General features: G+C 41.0%; 1 protein-coding gene across 1 annotated transcript; it reads right to left on the reverse strand.

Moving 5' to 3' along the window:
- Positions 1-5,260: 5,260 nt before the first annotated feature.
- Positions 5,261-21,362, reverse strand: ccdc47 (coiled-coil domain containing 47). The gene is made up of 13 exons (XM_041266334.1): positions 21,229-21,362; positions 18,936-19,189; positions 18,709-18,798; positions 17,637-17,811; positions 15,280-15,401; positions 13,503-13,568; positions 12,740-12,841; positions 9,957-10,067; positions 9,759-9,844; positions 8,753-8,811; positions 8,206-8,315; positions 6,891-7,058; positions 5,261-6,538 (listed from the first exon to the last, which is right to left on the reverse strand). Exons 2-13 carry the CDS (start codon positions 19,182-19,184, stop codon positions 6,458-6,460), a joined length of 1,419 nt encoding a protein of 472 aa, XP_041122268.1. The 5' UTR covers positions 19,185-19,189; positions 21,229-21,362; the 3' UTR covers positions 5,261-6,457.
- Positions 21,363-22,032: the final 670 nt, after the last annotated feature.

The following is a 22,032-nucleotide window of genomic DNA, read 5'->3' on the forward strand; positions in this document are numbered from 1 at the left end:
CACGAACGGTCCAGAAAATATCGTGCTTCACTAATGCTGTACTTTACAATAAAAAATCTTCATAGACAGAAAAGGGGAAGACAGAAACTTGCTTTTGTAAAGATGCTTTGGCTGAACTACAAAACTCATTTCACTTTCATTCAAGATGAATTTGCTGAACTACAGTGATGTGTTTTTGTTGTGTGTCATTACACATGCCACTGTGCGTTCCTGTATAACTGATTCACCCACAAGGCAAGCAGATAAAGATTTGTGTCTTCACCATTAGCTCACAACAACCCTGGCCTGCTTTATAATGCTTTTAGGTGCTAGGATTCTGGATGTTTTTGTGCAATAAACATCACTGGTGTATTTGTGGGTGCTGTCGTGCGAATCACTTCATGCTTGTGGCTTGCCATTGCTCATTGGAATTGAGTGTTTTGTTAGTCAATAATTCAGTGCTTTTGTATTCTTTCAGCTAGTCCTATGGTAACGCTGAAGGGATGTGCCACCAAAACTGCGTGTGATAAAGACTTTGTTGACGATCTGGCCTTTTTTGAATAATTTACAAGTAGTTTGTGAAGCAGCTCCTGGAAATGGATTTATTCCCCTAGGAGTAAACATGCTCATGATAGCTGGAGCTGCTTCCCTAGCTCTAGGGTTTGTGTTTAACTAAACATCCAGCACAGTCCAGTGTTGATATACCTGGAAAAGGGAACGGTTTCATAAATGTATCTGAAGCAATTTATTGCTTAAGCATAACTGCAGCATAATTGATATCTAATAGGGGAAATTGAATACTTCCTATATTAAGCATTCATCTTGTAGTTTTCTCAGGCTTTTTTTCATGAGTATGCAATGTAATGTTAGAATTTATCTGATTATCTTTATCTGTGCATTGGTAGGTGGGACTTTTTTCAAACACTGTGGAGCAGTTGGATTCAAATCAGTTCTGCTGATATTAATAATGGATATTTGCTATATCATATGTACAGTTTCATATATAACGATGCATTTATGAACTAATAAATATTTATGTAAATAAAACAAACTTGTGTTATTGCACCTTTTTTTATTTTTTTAAACATTTTTTAAATTTATTTTCTTATATGTAATTTTGAAGTGCAGTTTTGGCTCTGATGCGGTCCTGTCACAACACTACAAAAAGTTAAAATAATAGAGAAACAGCAATATCTATCCACCCTCCACCCTCCACACTCCACATGCAACACAGAATACATTTATTGAAATGTTCAATACAACAGAACCTGGGGTTGCCTTTGCAACCACTGCACATTTTTCTTGTGTCTTTTGTTTTCATTTTCGTAGCAGACCCTGCACCTTTTTTGCAGTCTCTGCTTCCCTTGTGTTGGAGGGATAGTCACAAATGCGTGTACACAGCTACTTTGCGCAGGCATTGTGATGGATCTGGCTGCCGCAGACGCCTGCTTTATTGCCGTACCCAGTACTGTGTTTTGATAGTATTTCCTGTTTGCAGCTGGCTTACCTGTAAAGTAGCTGCATGCTCTTTTGTTTGTACAGTCACAAAGGTAAGTGATTAGCTTTTCAGGAACAAAAGCCAAAAAGCAGTCCAATGGAGAACGCAAACTCTCAAGTTCCATGCCGGGGTGCACATCTGTGTAAACAGGTGCAAAATCAAATGATTGAGGACTGGCATCATCGTAGGGATCAGTAATAAACATCCAGTCCCTTGCTGTTCTTGGCTCCACATCCGCTTCATCATCATCGCCGAGTGATCAGTCAGCATCACTGTCGCTGGTATTGAAATCCTCCGAACCAACTTTGAAATCTTCATCACTCCCGCTGTCTCTCTCCACGTACCATGTTTAGCTTTCGCTGAAAACTATATAAATTACAACTAAACAAGTAAAAATAATAATAAAACAAAACAATAATATAAAGCACTGTATGTAATATATATCTCTGGCTCCAAAAAAGCCTCGATCAGCCTGGAGCAGGTTCTTTTAAGCTGTGGCTGGAGCCTTAATTAAAAAACAAACAATAAAAACACAGCTTTTCCGCCGTCATAAATACAAATAATAATACAGGGACGGGGTGTACCCAGTCACCACCCCCCCCCCCTTTGTGGCCTTAAAGGCTACCTCCCCCCTTAATCCTGTGCGTCCGTGGCAAAATGGAAAAGGTATAAGTGGAATAACTGAGTATGTGAGTGAAAAAAATGCTAAATTGTATGAAAAAATGACCAAAGGTGGCTGGGATCTGAAGTGGGTCCCAAGTCAACAGTGTGAATGGTGGAATAAACAGAATAAAGATAGGAGTGACAAGGGAATTGTAATTTTATGTAGCATATTGCTGCATGTCCAAGGGGCACTGGAGAGTGCATTGGATGAACATTTTTAAAGCATGAAAATACGTTGTTGAGAGAGCAACTGGAGTTTTTGTCTAAAGCTAAAAAAAATGGCAAGGAAAGTGTATAGAGTAGCAGGCATTGGAAGTAGGAAGGCTTTGAAAGATGATGATGTTGATTGGGATCTATTAGAGGCAGAAGCAGCCAGATACACAGATTGGGATGATTGGGATGATTGGGATAAGAACCAAGAAAGTGATGGTGATAATGAAGGTGGTAAAGTAGGTAGAGCGGGCAGCAGAGCCAGGGGGGAGGCTGGTAAAGGAGGGTGTAGTGGGGGAGCTGGGCCAACTCTTACCTGAATCCTGGACCGACAACTCGGTCACAAATGATAAAAGAAACACTCGTATTGACTGGCCTTGAATAACGGGGGTTAGACAGAAAGAGGGAGAATCAGCACAGGAATATGAGATACGTAAATAGGAAGCATACAAGGATTATTCTGGACTCCCGGGGCCAAAAGAGGAGGACCAGGTATTTGTGTAGACAGTTTTGAGCTGTCTCGGTCCGCATTTGCAAAAAGCATTAGAGGTTGGAGTTAATCCAGGGGAGATATATGACGATATTATGAATTGGGCAGGGACAAAATAAAACAGGCTAAATGAGAAAGGGGGGGGGGGGGGGGGGGGGGGGGGGGGGGGGGACCAGACAAAGCCTCTGTGTGTGCTGTGCGCTTTGCAGGCAATTGCCATGGGTGTGGCAAGCTGGGACACATTGCTTGGAGAGAAGAACGGATACCCAGTGGTAACCCTTCTGAAGGATAACATTGTAACTAATACTGAATGATGTAAAGGACTATGTTTTACAATAACTGTATCATACATGGTGGGGATAGAGCCGGCAGGCAAGGCCATTAGGGTCGAAAGTGTTGGAGTTTTTATGTTCCAGATGTAGCATGGGTGGGGAACACCGTATGTGGTAACACTGTACATCTTCGAAATGCAGAATGTATTGAATTTGGTGTAAATATTGTGTGTGATCACTTAGGTAGTACTAACTCCTCTAATATTATGTTTACTGCAAAAGTATTCTATTTAAATGTATGTGAAAATGTGCACAAACTAGAAATGGTACTTAGTGTGTGGCGACCTCTGCCGGTAGCATGATAATCGGGAATAGGGTAGAAACTTGCAAAATGCTGTTGAGTATGTGTTCTAAAGACAAAGGCATTGTACAAATTGGCCATCTAACAATCTACCCTACCCCCAACATGAATGCAAGTATCCTCATCAACCAGGATCTTGCCTGGCTGGAGACAGTACACCACAAACAATTAATGACAGCTTTGCACCACATACAGGAGGAACTGAATAAGACCGGGACAAGGGTGTGTAGTAGAAAATGGCACATGGCAGAGTATTAGCTACTTGCATAATGAAAAAGTACAAGTTACTTTTCCAAGACCTGTTGTTTTTTCTACCATATAGGCTTTAGCAAAACAATTACTATATAAAGAATTGTCTAGCTGTCTAGTAAAAAGGAGAAGTAACCGCAAACTGCCAAATGTTGCAGTTTTAGGGAACTGTAGCTGTGAAAGTAGAATAGGTTGAGTGTATGTGACTTTCCACACAAACACCCAACCATCTACCCTGTGATTAAGCTTGCTTTTGTCCCAGTGACAACGTAGACATAATTATGCATTATTATCCCCTACCTAAACTCAGTAGTCAACAAGATTATTATTATATATAATATATATATATATATATATATTATTAATAATAATAATAATAATAATAATAATAATAATAATAATAATAATAATAATAAATTATATGTGATGACATGGAAGATTTTGTAGTGTATTTTATAAGCAGAAACGCATGTCTTATATGGATGCTGTTATGTTGTATGCATAGCCATTACACAAATAGTGCAATCAATGTGCTTGTGCTTGCCAGTTATCAGGTAGTGTAGAGTTATTACCATGCTTATTATTGCTAAGGTTCAAGGTCGGGGAGAGGCAGAGATTTGTAATAGACACTGTGCTTTAAAGTGAGTTGGAAGCTGCAATAAGTAAACATTCTTGAGTCAGTTTAAAATCAGTTGTTTGTCCATTTACTCAAAATAACCAGATGCAGTTGCCACAAAAGCTTTCATACACCAAATAGAGCTGTTTATTCTTATAACCACAAATTACTGTTATTCTACACCTTGGAATTGTTTCAAATATTGTATACTGGTCTGGCAGCGGCCCCAGAATCAAGTATTGCATTTATTCTTAAGCTTTATTTCTTAATATAACTCTTTTTGACTCCCATTTACTGTTTATCACCTCCTTGTCTCTCAGCATCCCTTACTCACTGTTCTCTGTTATGCTTTTGCAGATGCTGTTTGTGCAGAGCAAATAGGGTTTTTGAATTGCACCTGTCTTGCTTATTCCACTGGCAGGTGTAATGCTCTTGCTTTTGCGATTTATTGTGAATTGTATCCCCTTGTCTGAGCATCCCTGAGTCTCTCTCTAACTTGTGTTTTTTGCAGTTGCAGCTTGTGAAGAGTGGGGACTGTACAGAGCTGCAAAGTATAGACTATCAGCCATTTCCACTGTGGAGAGATATGTACTACAGGTTTAGTGTAATGTGACCAGTTCCTGTGCTTCAAACAATCACCTACAAGACTCTCCTTCCTCCTCACTTACAAAGTGATCAAACCTAAAACAGTCCAGGTAGGCCTGGGACTGGCTGGCAGAAGGCTGTTCAAGACGAAGGTGCCCTGCAATCCCTGCAATCTGGTCAGAACTTTTCGGATTCTGGATACTTTGTGCAATGGAAGTATGTTTTGGACTGTTTTTTTTTTGTTCTGGAGAATCCATGTGCAATGTGCCGAGTATAGTGAGGGTTATATTTGTAGTGTCTACTTAAAATCATAACAAACAGCAATCTATTCAGAAAAGAAAAAAAAAAAAAAACTTTAATTCAAATTCCAACTATTACAATTACTTTACATTAGTTACAGCTTTTGCATTTCCAATGTGCCTACAGATTCATTAACATTACTTTATTACAAGGACTACAAATCATCTTTTTGGCTGAATCATAGAAAGAGCGCATGAAGCCGAGAGTCTGCCCCTCTGGAAGAGAACCCTAGGAATCCCACACAGCGCTTACACTTCTACACACAGACTCATGTTCATTAACTTCTGTATAAATTAGACAGCAAAAATCACAGGTTTTGAAATGGCTTACATTCTTCACTGCCCTTTGTACTGTCTACACAGACTGCAACTATCCATCATCCAGGAATTAAGTAAGCTTGAGTATTTAAAATGCACAGAGTCAATCCAACCAAGATAGAAATGAACAGGCAGCTAAATCACAATGCATAAACAGCAGCTTCCAATGTTATTATTAGCACACACCTCCCCTGAAATCAATATACATGCACACATGTACAAACATACAAGTGTTTTATTTAAGTTTTAAGCAGGTACACAAATAGCTTAACATGTGGGTTCCATAAAACCAAAGGTCACTATTGCTTGAGAACCAACATAGTTCTATATACACATCCTGTCCAGAATGCATAACAAATTAAAAACAAAATGGAAATACAGCTTTGGAAATCTTATACCAACCCTCCCCAGTTTATCAAAGTAATCCCCACTCTTACCTGTGAAACATTACCTGCAATGTACAGACACTGAAGTGTGATACAGAGTGGAGAGAGAGCGCAAGAGAGAGAGAGAGAGAGATACCCTATAGTGGAGTTGTCCCAGGACTCCATTCCAAACTTCTGAAACAGTAAAGTATTCCACCCCACTCCCACATGACAGCTGTCAACAGCAGGAGCTGCACGAAACAGAGTGGATAATAGGAGCTTGTGTAGATGAAAGCACACATTGATATTACAGGAACTATAGAGAGAGCCCATAGAAGTATCACACTCATGTACTACTAAATCTAGTCTTGTTCATATTGGGTTCAAAATGTAAATCTTCACACTGAACTGAAGCATTGTGCACAGAGCAAGTCATCAGGCATGGTTAACTGGAAAGGCTCATGGGGAGCAGGGTTAGTGAGGCCAGTTGCAGAGGCTCCACCGTTTTCAATGGAAGTGGAGGCAGTCCCAGCGACGTGCAGCTGGCTCGGGCTACATGGCCTTCACTTTAATCTGCTTCATCTTCATCTGTTTCTTTTCAATCTTCTTCTGTTCCCTGCGCTGTGCTGCCTCCTGCAGGACAGAAAGACATGCAGATGGACAAATGTAAGTTGTAAGTACAGACAGATGTCTCTATGTTCCTGCACGTTCAGATACACTTAGTAACATCTGCTATGAAGAATCAATAGTTGATTATTACAAAAAGTTACTGATTGTGTTTTGTCTTGTACATTTTTTTTATTTTTTTAAGACAATGTCGTCATGCCCCCGCCGTGAGAATAAAAAAAGATATCAGGTCTCAGGACAGCACAGTGCCCCTACTGACAGAAGGAAGTAAGCACAGGATTGATCACAGCTCATGTACACTCCAGCTTTCATAGAAAGTCATGGTCCTGCTCCTTTCCACTGAAGCATTTTACCCTACCTCTAGGCGGCGCTGTCTCTCAGGGTCCTCCTCGCTCATGATCCTCTCTTTCTCAGCTCTCTTCTTCTCTTCGCGGCGGGACTGTGCTGCCTCTTGTCTCTGACCGTGGGTTTGCTTCAGGAAGTTCTCCTCCACTCGAGCCCTGTTCTTCTCAGCCTTCTGCTTTCCCTGGACCAAATTAAGAGGGACAGTCAGCCTAGACTGGCCAGCTCTTCCACCACAGAGCATTCTCCCAGGTCCCAACCAGCCCACAGCCAGATGTGACAACACCCCAGACACACTTTCATCTACCATCCACTACACACTATTTAAAACGCTGCCTGAGTCTCTAGTGAAATCAGTTTTAAAAGACCAACAGAATGCTTGGTTAGAGGCTAAAGTGTGGCGTACAAATCAAGGCAGGTAGCAAGCAAGCCGTTTACTGCAGTGTGTCTGAGCCTGCGAGCCCACCTCTCTGTAAGGAGTCTGTTTACTGCAGTGTGTCTGAGCCTGCGAGTCTTACCTCTCTGTAAGGAGTCTGTTTACTGCAGTGTGTCTGAGCCTGCGAGTCTTACCTCTCTGTAAGGAGTCTGTTTACTGCAGTGTGTCTGAGCCTGCGAGTCTTACCTCTCTGTAAGGAGTCTGTTTACTGCAGTGTGTCTGAGCCTGCGAGTCTTACCTCTCTGTAAGGAGTCTGTTTACTGCAGTGTGTCTGAGCCTGCGAGCCCACCTCTCTGTAAGGAGTCTGTTTACTGCAGTGTGTCTGAGCCTGCGAGTCTTACCTCTCTGTAAGGAGTCTGTTTACTGCAGTGTGTCTGAGCCTGCGAGTCTTACCTCTCTGTAAGGAGTCTGTTTACTGCAGTGTGTCTGAGCCTGCGAGCCCACCTCTCTGTAAGGAGTCTGTTTACTGCAGTGTGTCTGAGCCTGCGAGCCCACCTCTCTGTAAGGAGTCTGTTTACTGCAGTGTGTCTGAGCCTGCGAGCCCACCTCTCTGTAAGGAGTCTGTTTACTGCAGTGTGTCTGAGCCTGCGAGTCTTACCTACAAGGCTGTTTACTGCAGTGTGTCTGAGCCTGCGAGCCCACCTCTCTGTAAGGAGTCTGTTTACTGCAGTGTGTCTGAGCCTGCGAGTCTTACCTCTCTGTAAGGAGTCTGTTTACTGCAGTGTGTCTGAGCCTGCGAGTCTTACCTCTCTGTAAGGAGTCTGTTTACTGCAGTGTGTCTGAGCCTGCGAGTCTCACCTCTCTGTAAGGAGTCTGTTTACTGCAGTGTGTCTGAGCCTGCGAGTCTTACCTACAAGGCTGTTTACTGCAGTGTGTCTGAGCCTGCGAGTCTTACCTCTCTGTTGAGGTGCAGCTTCTTGACCTTGTCGATGCTGAAGATGACCATGTTCATCAGGGGCAGCAAGGCTTCCATGTCCTTGGGGGAAGTGTTACCCATCCCAGGCACTGGAGCAGCAAACACACACACACACACACACACGGGTAAGCAGCTGGATGGAGTCAGGGCCTCCAACAGACATATTTATATAAAAGCCTAGTAAATACTATACTGTTGAAAAGCAATACACATTTTACACAAACATTTGACGTCCATCATATCTGAATAAAAATCTAATGCAAATAACCAGATGATTTAATCCAGGTGACTACACCCCCCCCCCCCCCCTCCTTATCACTTATGCTTAAGAATGTCTGAACCAAGTTTCATCACAATGGAATCAGCACTTCATGATATGTGTGACACAGAGAGACGTATAGTTCTTCCCCAGATTGTGAAACACAAACAGTAACTACATATCTGTAAAAATGTTGTGTAAAATGCACAGCCTGTATACACTGATCCCACAGATCTGAAATATGAGCTTCACTAATCAATGTCTTACCGTTAAATGTAAACAAAAGAGTCTTCTTAGTTTCTGGCAGCTTTAAAGGCTGACCCTCCCTTTGAAAAGGAAAAAGAAAATCAAGTACAAAGACAGTTGGCACACCATCCTTTAGAGATTAAACATCTCCCCTTCAGTGTGTAGAGAGGACTGCATTGAGCACAAGAGCAACATCTCCCCTTCAGTGTGTAGAGAGGACTGCATTGTGCACCAGATCAAACACCTCCCCTTCAGTGTGTAAAGAGAACTGTATTGTTCACAAGATCAAATCACCTCCCTTTCACTGTGTAGCGAGGACTGTATTGTGCACCATATCAAACACCTCCCTTCAGTGTGTGGAGAGGACTGTATTGTGCACCATATCAAACACCTCCCTTCAGTGTGTGGAGAGGACTGTATTGTGCACCATATCAAACACCTCCCTTCAGTGTGTGGAGAGGACTGTATTGTGCACCATATCAAACACCTCCCTTCAGTGTGTGGACAGGACTGTATTGTGCACCATATCAAACACCTCCCTTCAGTGTGTGGAGAGGACTGTATTGTGCACCATATCAAACACCTCCCTTCAGTGTGTGGAGAGGACTGTATTGTGCACCATATCAAACACCTCCCTTCAGTGTGTGGAGAGGACTGTATTGTGCACCATATCAAACACCTCCCTTCAGTGTGTGGACAGGACTGTATTGTGCACCATATCAAACACCTCCCTTCAGTGTGTGGAGAGGACTGTATTGTGCACCATATCAAACACCTCCCTTCAGTGTGTGGAAAGGACTGTATTGTGCACCAGTGTGATATCAAGAGCGCTGCAGTCGGGTGGCCAGTGCACTAGATAAGTGTGCAAGTGTGACATTAGGAGCAAATGCCTCCACTGTCAGAAATGTGCAGTCCCAAAGGTGAAAGTTCTAGACCCTGAGATGCAGCACCCACAATCTCTGCAGGTGCCACAGTCTGAAGCAGGTCTGGCTATACTGAGCTGAGGACAGAGAGCAAACTCACGTACTCTTGCATAATTTTTGGACCGGAGAACTGGTCCGAGAAATGGATAGACTCGATTTTGTCGGCATGGTTGATGAGGAAATGCACCATCTGAAAGATAACAATGAATTTGGTAGCTGTTAAAAAAAACAGATAAACTGTAATTGTATTATATTAGCTGTTTGTACCACCCCCCCCTGCCTTTACTGTGTTTTAGCCTCACCTTGTTGTCCATAACTCCCTCAGTTGCCTCTCCCAACTCAGACAAGATCGCCAGAGACTCTGGAAGCCCATACTTCGCCCCTGATTTGGGCTTGTCACTGCAGAACTCACTCTGGGGAGAGAACAGCCAGACAGGGACATGCTCAGATGGATTAGGGGTGGCTGTTACAGGAGACCACTCTCACCTTGCTTCATTCCATTTCATGTTTAAATTTCATAGGCAAATCATATCAAACATACTATTTACACATTTTACACGCTGCAGCTCCAAAACGGTTTGGAATTTTTGTTCGACAATTGTAGGGTACCAGGGGATTGGCCTAGAATAGTGCCTTTTTCTGGATTGGTGAAAAACAAAATCTGTTCCTGAGTTATATGGGTTTTAAATTTTGGTTCCGAGTATGCTCAGTAGAGCTCTTGCAGTTAGAGGTTTGATCTCAAAAGAGGACTGTGTCACGACAAAATATTTTTTGCGAGGGTCTAATCATCTTTCATCAGAAAAAAATCTTTGTTCGTGAGGCGGGCATTTTGTTTTCAGTTTTAAAAAAAGAAAACCTGAAACTGCCTGAAAATCCTATATCTCTAGTATATGTCATTGGGACTCCATAAGATTGACCATAACATTGTCTTTTCATTTTGTGAGTGGGAAATGTGTTATTTTATCTTTTTAAATATTTTTTCACCACTCGACTCATGAAAAATAAAAAAAATCTCACGAAAAAAGAATCTGTTCTGGTAAAAATAGAAGTACTCTGGCGAAAAATAATTTAGAATTGAATTTATTTTGTTATGAGGGGGGATCTACTTTCGTGAGGTTCTTTCATTCTTGCGAAAAAATAAATAATCTGATGAAAAAGGAATGTGGACAGCTACCGCCGAGTCCTCAGGAGAGGTTTGCCCAAGACAGGACAGCACTTCCTGGGGCAGCAGTGTGAGGTACCTCTCTTACTATTTAATTGCTAATAATAAAAACATATAGTGTAGTGGCAGAGTGGCCACATGCTTGTTTAATAGAAAATTAATTCATAATTTCAGAATACATTTACTAGTTGAACAGTGAATTTTTGTCAAAAATTTGTAAAAAACTTAATTTTTTTTTTTTTTTGAAGAGGCGAACAATAGTTGTGATTAACGACAGCCTTTTTGTTGGCTAAATAAATAATAGAGAAATAATATAAAAAGAAATAATATAAAATATAAAAACATTTTGCAACTTTTCTCCATTTAAAAATACTGTTTTCCTATACATCCGATCTGTGGCTCTGTCACATCCTTTGAAGTTTCACAATTTCTGATGTTCATTTCAGACACTTTAAAGATGTAGGTAATCATTAGTATGAATCATGAAATACTGTACAGTAATAATAACAACAACAACATCCTTTAATTTATATCACACCTAAATGCAGAGCATCTCAAAGCACTGTACAATACAAAACACAGTAACAAAAACACAGCAAAGTTCAATACATACCCATACAGCAGGTACACAGACAATACATATTATTAGCTCAAGATATAAAACAAAGCAGTAAATTTAAAATTTCTAAAAACCTAACTGTGATGGAATGTCAACAGATAAATGAGTTCTGTAAATAGACTGGTGGTGCACGCAGTACAATGAAGAATTCCCTGTTTAGGTCCAAGAACATGCAAGTGTTTTAAATGGGACTCAAAGCAGTGCAGATTTTAAAATAAATTATTATGTGCTGGTTGGATAAAAAAACTGGACTGTTAATGTGTCCTCAGGACTTGATTGTAAAACACCGGGAACTGAATCCAGAGAACAACTACTCTGATTGTGATGAAACCTGGTTGCAATATTCTTTAAGCATCAGAATATAGGGGTTTATCTTTACCTACTCTTATGAATATCACAATTACACATGTATAAACTACCTACAGAACTACCTGCATTGTAAAAAACTTAATGAAACATCAAATGAAATGCCTACAGGCAACAGATAATACACAAGTCTTGATGTTTATTTTCTAAACACAAACACTGTGTGACTAGGTGAAGAAAAACTAATCATGTGTATTATATATAATCAACTTTACAAATATAGCCAGTTTTGCTTTTTGTGCTCTACACTAGAATAGACAGGCTTTCTAGCTATAAATATATTCTCAAACAGGAAGGAATTTCTTTGCAAAATGCTTTGTTATTGCATCAGTTAGGGTTGATATTAAAATGACAAAAATATGGAAATGCTGCCTTTTGTCAACTGAAAACACTGAGGAAACCTACGGGTGAAATATGTCTGTTTTTCTATGAGTTAAAAATTTCACAATATGTTTTAGAAATTAAATGAATTGTTTTTAATGACCTTTTTTCACAATAAATCATTTTCTGCACCTACAATCCAGCATTTTCTAGAATTAGGTTCTGCATTATCATATTGAAATTTCTAGCACCTTGTAGATACTATTATCATAGTATCAAAGGGTATGAATACTTTTGAATTAACATTTTGGAGTTTTGCAAACAAACTGCTGAAATAAACAATTGTAGACATTCTTGTAACTTTTTCCTCATCCACAAAGGCCAAACTTTTGCTACAAAAGATTTTTCCTACAATTCTTTGTTTTTGCGAAATTTCTAGAAATTATATTTTGACTACAACTGTGTGTATGTAATATTTGACTTTATGAGTTTAAGTGCAGCATTCCAGGTGAAGACTGGCTGATACAGAGGATATGTACATTTATAACAGACACAGACACAGACACACACACAGGTTTCTGGGAAAGTGTTTTCTGTCCCTCCCTCACTCCACCTACCAGGTCCTGCATCTCCTTCTGCATCCGGGCCATTGCCTTCTTCGTACCAACAGCGAACACAAACGTGTCCATATCTTCATCATTCAGTGTTACTTTGATTTGCTAGGAAAAGAAGGAAAAATTACAGTTAATTGGAACCGCATTCTGCAACCTTCCCCATGTCTTGTTTCAATGACCACGATCAACACTATTTTTGGGATATTTACCTAAAATCACACTGTCTATTCCAAGATTAGTCCTCACCAGTGTAGCAACATCTCATTGACAAATTAACATTACCTTATGGAACCAACTTGTCATTTAAGACAAGCTAACCAGAAATATTGCATCTGTATGTGAAACTGAAATCTGAGAACTTTTAGGGAGTTTATGTGCTAAGGATGTATGGCCTTGAGGTTACAAAGCTTCTCAGTAGAATACACAGAATGTAATGGTACGAAGTCCTAATAAATAACAATGTATGGGACATGTGAGGTAACAAGACCCATGGTGTGATGCCTAGTGAGCTGGGGTTCTGATCATGATTCTGTGGAAAACTACTGGAAATCTGCCTATAAAAGGAACAGGATCTACAGTACAGTTGTGGACTTTCTGTAAAATAAACTTGCTTTGTTGTTATTATCTCCTTTTTTTCATCTAATTCATTTAACCCCTTTCCTTTCCTAATTAAGCCAGCCATACTTTAGCAATTGTTCTTACACCAGGGTCTGAGAAACCAATCAATATCAATAATAGATCATCAATTCCAGTCAGAGGTACGTACCACTTGATCACATGCTGGCTTCATCATTCTGGCAAGTACATTCAGCAAGTCCTGGCGCTTCAGAAACTGCAACACACAGTTCAGAGAGGTAATTCAATGTGGTACTACTGTACACTGAACACACACCTAATGCTTTCCTGACCCAACTCTGAATGTACTTCATTTATCATGCATGCCAATATCACAGTTTGAGTTTCTTTTCTCCGAGTTACTGCTTCATTTTTAATCCTCCACTTCATCTCCTCTGGGCTTTCAATTCTCTAGATTCCAGCAAATGGATTCTTAACCAGCCAGGTCTGCTGTGAGATTTGAGGGTCCTGCCCTGGCAAAGCAGTGAGATGGAGGAGCATCTCACAGCACCACAGCTTGTAGATGTGATACCTTGAGCTGGAGGAGCATGCCTCACAGCACAGGTTGTATATGTGATACCTTGAGCTGGAGGAGCATGCCTCACATCACAGGTTGTATATGTGATACCTTGAGCTGGAGGAGCATGCCTCACAGCACAGGTTTTAGATGTGATACCTTGAGCTGGAGGAGCATGCCCTCACAGCACAGGTTTTAGATGTGATACCTTGAGCTGGAGGAGCATGCCCTCACAGCACAGGTTTTAGATGTGATCCCTTGAGCTGGAGGAGCATGCCTCACAGCACAGGTTGTAGATGTGACACCTTGAGCTGGAGGAGCATGCCTCACAGCACAGGTTGTATATGTGATACCTTGAGCTGGAGGAGCATGCCTCACAGCACAGGTTTTAGATGTGATACCTTGAGCTGGAGGAGCATGCCTCACAGCACAGGTTTTAGATGTGATACCTTGAGCTGGAGGAGCATGCCTCACAGCACAGGTTGTATATGTGATACCTTGAGCTGGAGGAGCATGCCTCACAGCACAGGTTGTAGATGTGATACCTTGAGCTGGAGGAGCATGCCTCACAGCACAGGTTTTAGATGTGATACCTTGAGCTGGAGGAGCATGCCCTCACAGCACAGGTTTTAGATGTGATACCTTGAGCTGGAGGAGCGTGCCTCACAGCACAGGTTTTAGATGCGATACCTTGAGCTGGAGGAGCATGCCTCACAGCACAGGTTGTAGATGTGATACCTTGAGCTGGAGGAGCATGCCTCACAGCACAGGTTGTATATGTGATACCTTGAGCTGGAGGAGCATGCCTCACAGCACAGGTTTTAGATGTGATACCTTGAGCTGGAGGAGCATGCCCTCACAGCACAGGTTTTAGATGTGATCCCTTGAGCTGGAGGAGCATGCCTCACAGCACAGGTTGTAGATGTGATACCTTGAGCTGGAGGAGCATGCCTCACAGCACAGGTTGTAGATGTGATACCTTGAGCTGGAGGAGCATGCCTCACAGCACAGGTTTTAGATGTGATACCTTGAGCTGGAGGAGCATGCCTCACAGCACAGGTTTTAGATGTGATACCTTGAGCTGGAGGAGCGTGCCTCACAGCACAGGTTGTAGATGTGATACCTTGAGCTGGAGGAGCATGCCTCACAGCACAGGTTTTAGATGTGATACCTTGAGCTGGAGGAGCATGCCTCACAGCACAGGTTTTAGATGCAATACCTTGAGCTGGAGGAGCATGCCTCACAGCACAGGTTGTATATGTGATACCTTGAGCTGGAGGAGCACGCCTCACAGCACAGGTTTTAGATGTGATACCTTGAGCTGGAGGAGCATGCCTCACAGCACAGGTTTTAGATACAATACCTTGAGCTGGAGGAGCATGCCTCACAGCACAGGTTGTAGATGTAATACCTTGAGCTGGAGGAGCATGCCCTCACAGCACACCCGCCCAGAGCACCACAGGTTGTAAATGTGTTCATTCTCCTGGTTCAGCTTCCCAGTGCTCAGCGCTTCCTTGCTCGTTCCATCATCCCCTGCAACACAGATGCACACACTGTTACTGTAGAGCGAAACAGGTCCCCAGAGCACCTCCGCCCCCGCAGCCTGGCTTCAGAACATCTCTAAACAGGGGGCTCCATGGTGGGACGTGTCCCTACAAAAAGCATTCCATATAATTGTAGAAATATTAAGTTCGTAAAATATAAAATTGGATCCAAATGTACAACTCATTTGACAGTTATTTCACACTCTCAAAAAAACTTGTATGCAAAGCTCAAGCAGCGATCTACGAGTATTTAAACACATGCGCTGGCTGTCACTTACAGTAAGTGCAGAAGAGCTGTATTTCAGTTGCACTGCACATTCTCAGCTGGATATGTACTGTTCCATCTTTTATTATAAATGTACATTACTAGTTTATATGTATCTCTGTTGTTTTTAAGTAACTGTGCATGCAACACGTATTACTCGAATATGTGTTACAAAGGAAAACAAATAAGGAAAATAACGGCAGCTAAACACACATCACTAGCGTGCACATTGCATTTGAACTGGTGCATTGATCAAGCTGACATCGTTTTTGTAAAGTGCTAATTATTTACTGTTGTTTAAAAAGTTGCATTATTTTGAGTAGCGTTCTGCGTTTTCGGTTTTTATCTTTAAAAACAATTTCCAGAGTTTATTTTACACATATTAAAGAAGGATAAAATCGGTACAAAATTGTTTTTAATTGAAACATCGATAAAAAAATCGGAGGAAAGAAATCTCAATATACACACTTTACATGTGGAATATGATGTGTAGCAGTTCTGGTTTCTGATTAACAATGTCCGTGGCATGTTTGATGAAACAAAATCTTGCAAGTGGAAGCCACATTTTCCCAAGCTAGCTGGTACTTTGCGAACGTTGATGTGTTTTGTTGAACGCTGATGGAAATAGGATCTACAGAAGGTATGAACCTTATTTAAAAACTTGACCTGAATAGCCTATTAAAAAAAAGGGTTATTATTAATTCCGGTATTTCATTAGCTCCCCGAGTTCCAATTTTCTTCCGCGAACATTGGATCTATAGGGTTAGATACAGCGAGTGAGGAGGACACTAATGAAACAGACTTATTCAACAGTGTAATCACATACTAACGTTTTAAGTCATCTGGAAATACCTAATAAAAAAAAAGAAAGACAACTGTAGCCTCTAATTCAGTCTGTGCATTCTTTTTTCTCTTTGTCTATTAACTGCTTATATTTGATAAAGTAAATGGCTAGGAGTAACGTACATAAAACAGACATAAATAACCGAGGAACAGCAAGACTATTTGTCAACAGACTACTTGAATCGTATTTGCAGTACTGTACAATACCGTGCAATGTATTACAATTATTAATTTAAAAATATTATTTACATTTTTTTTGTTTTATATATTGACATGCAGCAGACCATATATTTTGAAATATGCAACAAAAAAGGTATTATTTTATATTAAATCATACACATACAGCATATTTATTTTGTGATTTAAACTTAGAGACAGTTTCAGTGTCTCAAACTGTAATTATTGTATTTAAGTTATTAAGTGTGTTAGGATCATCACATATGATCTATATCTTCATGCAACCTGCGCTCTATGAATTGCTTGTATTAAATCAGGTATGTGTGTCTCTGGGTGCTTACATGTGTACAGTATTAGCATGATTTTCAACAGGGGCAAAGTAAGAACTACTAGTTTTTTTAATGATTTTTAAAACCAGATTAATGAAACCTAATAACTATTTCAATATTTGAAAGGCTGTAAAAGTGGATACACAATGTGTTTTATATAAATTATATTTACTACTTCTTCAGTGACCAAATCATGTTTTAAATCACTTGTAGATCCAGGCCTTCCTCTTATTTTGCCCCTTTTAAAAGTCAAGCTGTATGTGTGCATATAATCTATTACCACATTGTTAGAAACATCAGCAGCGTTTCCATTTTTATTAAGTTTTCTACCGATAACAGATAAACTCCAGCTTACAGCTTTGCCTGTTAGTGTAGCTACAGCTGAGCACAGCTTCACAAAATTTAAACTAATTTATTTTACGACTACACAATCTTTTGCAAGTGTACAAATGCATTTTACATGTACACAATTTTTTTTATACACACACAAGCATTTTTGACAGGTATTTCACTCCACACATGCCCTGCCCTGCTTCATTGCCCTGCTTCATTGCCCTGCCCAGCCCCTACAGTGTTAGCCCTGCCCCATGTAGAAGCAGCTCTTCCTCACCCACGAGAGCGAAGTTGCTCTCCAGCAGCTCCTTGTGCGAGTTGTACCAGGCCTGGGCCAGCCGGCTGTTCTTGTTCTTGCCAATGATGTAGTTCATGATGTAAGCCAGCAGCCCGGTCACCATCAGGATCTCCATGTAGTAGCTCTCCCAGCTGTTCTGCAGATGAGAGGGCACCTGGAATACAGACAAACAGCCAGTCAAACACACAGTGTCACCCACCCGGAACACAGACACACAACAACATCCACCTGGAACACAGCGTCATCCACCTAGAATACAGACACACAGCCAGTCAAACACACAGCGTCGTCCACCTGAAACACAGAGACACAGCGTCATCCACCTGAAACACAGAGACACAGCGTCATCCACCTGAAACACAGAGACACAGCGTCATCCACCTGAAACACAGAGACACAGCGTCATCCACCTGAAACACAGAGACACAGCGTCATCCACCTGAAACACAGACACACAGCGTCATCCACCTGGAACACAGACACACAGCGTCATCCACCTGGAACACAGACACACAGCGTCATCCACCTGGAACACAGACACACAGCGTCATCCACCTGAAACACAGACACACAGCGTCATCCACCTGGAACACAGAGAAACAGTGTCATCCAAAGGGTTTCTGCCACACCTCTGGATAGGTCAGTACATCTCAGTGTCTTTGTACGGTTGTTTCTTCAATTGTTTCAACTGAAATAGTAAATAAGTGCAATAAACACTACTGACCCTCATTGGTTTGCTGAGGAGAGCTCAATTTGAATAATCAGACTGTCCATCTCTACCTCTCTGTACAGCCCCAAACTCTGCAAACACATGGTGGGCTTGTCTTGTGGGGCAGGAAGGGCAGAGTTAAGGGTTTCCTTTGAAATGGAGGCTGTCCAACAAAGACAGCTCTGAAGAACCAACATGAAGAAGAGTTCTAATGAGGACATCCCTTGTAAAGTTGATTTAAAACATGACAAGGTGTGTAGTAAAATTAAAGCAGGAACATTCGTTTAAAATATTTGGTCAAACAGGCTTTTGAATATTTGGAGGAGTGCTGGGAGTACCCACCGTGAGGATGTTGATGGGGTCATTGAATGAAGGGTTTGATTTCTCAAAACCTTCAAACTCCTCTGCATCGTACTTATAGATGTCTTCATCCTGGAAAGTAGAAGAGACAGAGGTAAAAATCATTGTAAAAAAAATTAATCATCAAAAACGTTTATAAATCATTCTCACCATCGACTGCTACGGATGGTCCCCCTTCAGCCTCCCCCCTCTCTCCCTGTCCCCCTTACCGGTGTCTCAGAGTCCTCAAAGTCCTCCTGGTTGTCCTCCACCTCCACAGTGGCCTCGTCCTCATCGTCCTCTGTGGTGACGGTTCGTGCTGGAGGCTCGGTGGGCAGGTCCTCGCTCACATCCTCGAACTCGGCAAAGTCGTTATCGTCAAACTCCACCAGATCGTCACCTTCGTCAAAGTCATCGAAGCGCGCAGAGGCGCCAGAGAGCAGGAGCAGGAGCAGGGGGAACATGAACAAGCTCCGCATGGCAGCTGATAGAGAAAGAGAAAGAGTCAGCCTGTCCCACTGCTACGCAATTCCTTAGACATCAATGAAAACAATGATAGACGTGAAGGAACTTCACCTGCAATTAATTGAAATAGACTGGTGAGACTGGACTGAATTAGAACATGCATCTCCCTGAAGCTGCACGAGAACTCAGTAAAATGAGAAGATTCATACCGAGCAACATTCATTTACTGAGAGACACTTGCATTAGAGAGAGGGTTAGATTTTCAATTTAGACCTGCACTGCCACATATTTTTGACTGCAGGGGAATTCTGAGGTTACCACAAGTGATGCACCCTCTTGATGACAAGTTATAGGACACAGCAACATAGGAAAATACTAAATGAGCCAGTTATTGAATCTGTCAGGGCATAAGGCAGAAGCTACACTGTACAAAGTCATCACAGACTAGAGTTCTTAGCACAATATAAAGTCCATGCAGAGTAGAATTATTATTTGAACACATGCTTGATTTATAATTAAAATTTGCTAAGTGCTTGTTCTCCCATTTGAATTTAGTCCATTGTTCCTTAGTTATTTCCCCCACATCTAGATTGTGCAATGCTAGTGAATCTGCATTATAGTTAATTCCAACGCATCCAGATTGTGCATTGTTAGTGAATCTACATTACAGTTATTTCCAATGCATTTCGGATTGTGCAATCTTTCTTAATCCTGCTTGTCCTGGTTGACAAAAAAATGGTGGTGCCTCCTCACAATGTGAAACAGTGCAGTCCCATTCAGTGAACACACCTGAGGAAAACTACCTATAGGAGGGTCCACTTTTAAACAGTGAATGGGGGGGGTGGGTGGGGGGCTACCTATAAATGGTATGGAAGGGGGTGGGTCATCTTTTAAGAGTGTACATTTCTATCAGCACTCCCCCTGGCAGATGTAACGCTGATTTAATTGACCTAATCCTCAAATCTGTCTCTCTTATCAAGACCAAGCCTTCAATCCTACTCAGACTGGGGAGCTGTGCTGGGACTGACTGGGAGACACGACACCAAGTGCACCTCTGAGGCTCTGTCCATTTGTGATCTCATGGCTGCCTTTGTCAAACCTGTAACAGGTTGTGAAGATCTTTGTGCTTTCTGATTGTGGTCCACTATGAAAGACACTATATAAAATATTGATTGAATGATCTACAGATTCTCTTTTTAAAATGAACTCGTCTCATTTTACTACCTTGTGCAATCTAAGCTATGTTTGAAATTACCTTTTAAATCTCTCACAATATATACGGGCAGAAGCAAAAACGTAGTTTCTTATAAATGTAGCCTTAATATTAAATACATCATACTACCCCTGCCCACCTTGTGGGTTAGACACGAACTTTAATTCCAGCAATGTGGAGTAAACCTGTCCCTATAGGGTTATACTTTGACATGCTGAGCACCGAGACACGCCTGCTCCGATACAGTTTGGGGGTTGGGGAGTTAAGCGACACACGCATGCGCACACAAACATTGCGCTTGCGCAGTAAAGGACTCCTACACGCTGAGTCAAGCTTCCCTCAGCAAAATCCAACCCTCAGATAATTACATTTTTCCCAAGTACATCATTGAACAAATGCAATGTGCAAATCAGGCGTACACATCGTGTCTTTGATGAACTGGAAAGAAAACAGCAGCTCTCCTTCAATATAGTATATATTTATAACTAAAAATATCATACTAGTGCTAATATCTCATATAAATGCACAAACACAAGGACCCGATTTACTCTCTAATCGCATTATCGTGTCATTAATATTACAAAACACACTGTACATTGTATATTACTTACATAAACATACATAAACTTTACGAAACATGGTGTACAAATAAAATTTACAAAGCCAAATTACTCATGCAATAACAATAGCCGGTTACATTGCCAGAAGTTACAGAGGCGCAGTGTGATTAATTTCCCCTTTCTGGCTGACCTGTCCAGTTCTACGTCAGTTACTCTCTGACTGGCTTGTTTGAATGCAAACCGGTATTTTAGATGAGAGTTAGCAGTTATAAAAACGCCTCTTACCTGTTTTCTGTGGACCTTGCTTTTGGTTTTGTTTGGGAGCTGAAAGGTTTAACCGAATTAGGAATTACTACGCTGCCCTTCGCACGGGTACAGAATCACACAGCGGAGGTTGCGTCAGATTAGGACGTTGGTTAACTATTCATGACGTACACGTTCTCTGTTTACTGCCATCTGCTGGATATTTGTACAGAACAACAGACTTTCTTTCAATATGTAATTCAACCCCTATCCATTGTGATAAGTTTTATCATTTTTTGCTTGTTTTTGTTCTTTTGTTACGATCAATCAATGTCATCAAAGATATATTTTTCTTTTATTGCAAGAGAAAAAACAAACAAACATTTGTTCCAATATACAACAATTAAACAGAACAAGAGCAACAGAACATGCAAACGTGTTTAAATTATAACAAAGATCGGGTGTAAGTAATTTTCGGATTTAAAGAACAAAGTTGTCTAGGTCTTGTTTGAAAAGTCTGAAGGAAGGGTTATTGTTTGTGAATTTTGATTTATGAATATGAAACTTTCCCAATAGAATAATACAGTTAACAAAACTGGATAGCTTACTGATAGTTTCTCCATAACCAAAGATAATATTCTGTATGTCAAAAGAGTCAAAATGGTTTTCCTTAAAATAAACAATGAAACAAGAGTCCAAAAAGACTTCGTGTAATCACAGATTACAAATAAATGACATATACCTCCCTCTTCTTGACCATAGAATGCACAGGTACTGGAAACCAAGGATTACATTTAAAGATATATTTATTACAGGGATAATATCTAAGGACTATTTAAAAATGAT

This window comes from Polyodon spathula, chromosome 12 (genome assembly GCF_017654505.1).
Source record: "Polyodon spathula isolate WHYD16114869_AA chromosome 12, ASM1765450v1, whole genome shotgun sequence".
NCBI lineage: Eukaryota > Metazoa > Chordata > Actinopteri > Acipenseriformes > Polyodontidae > Polyodon > Polyodon spathula.

Coding starts and splice junctions, on each gene's coding strand:
- ccdc47 (XM_041266334.1), bottom strand. CDS start 19,184: ATGCGGAGCTTGTTCATGTTCCCCCTGCTCCTGCTCCTGCTCTCTGGC. Junction 18,799..18,935: donor TTGAGGACTCTGAGACACCG/GTAAGGGGGACA, acceptor TCTACTTTCCAG/GATGAAGACATCTATAAGTA. Junction 17,812..18,708: donor ACCCCATCAACATCCTCACG/GTGGGTACTCCC, acceptor TCTGTATTCCAG/GTGCCCTCTCATCTGCAGAA.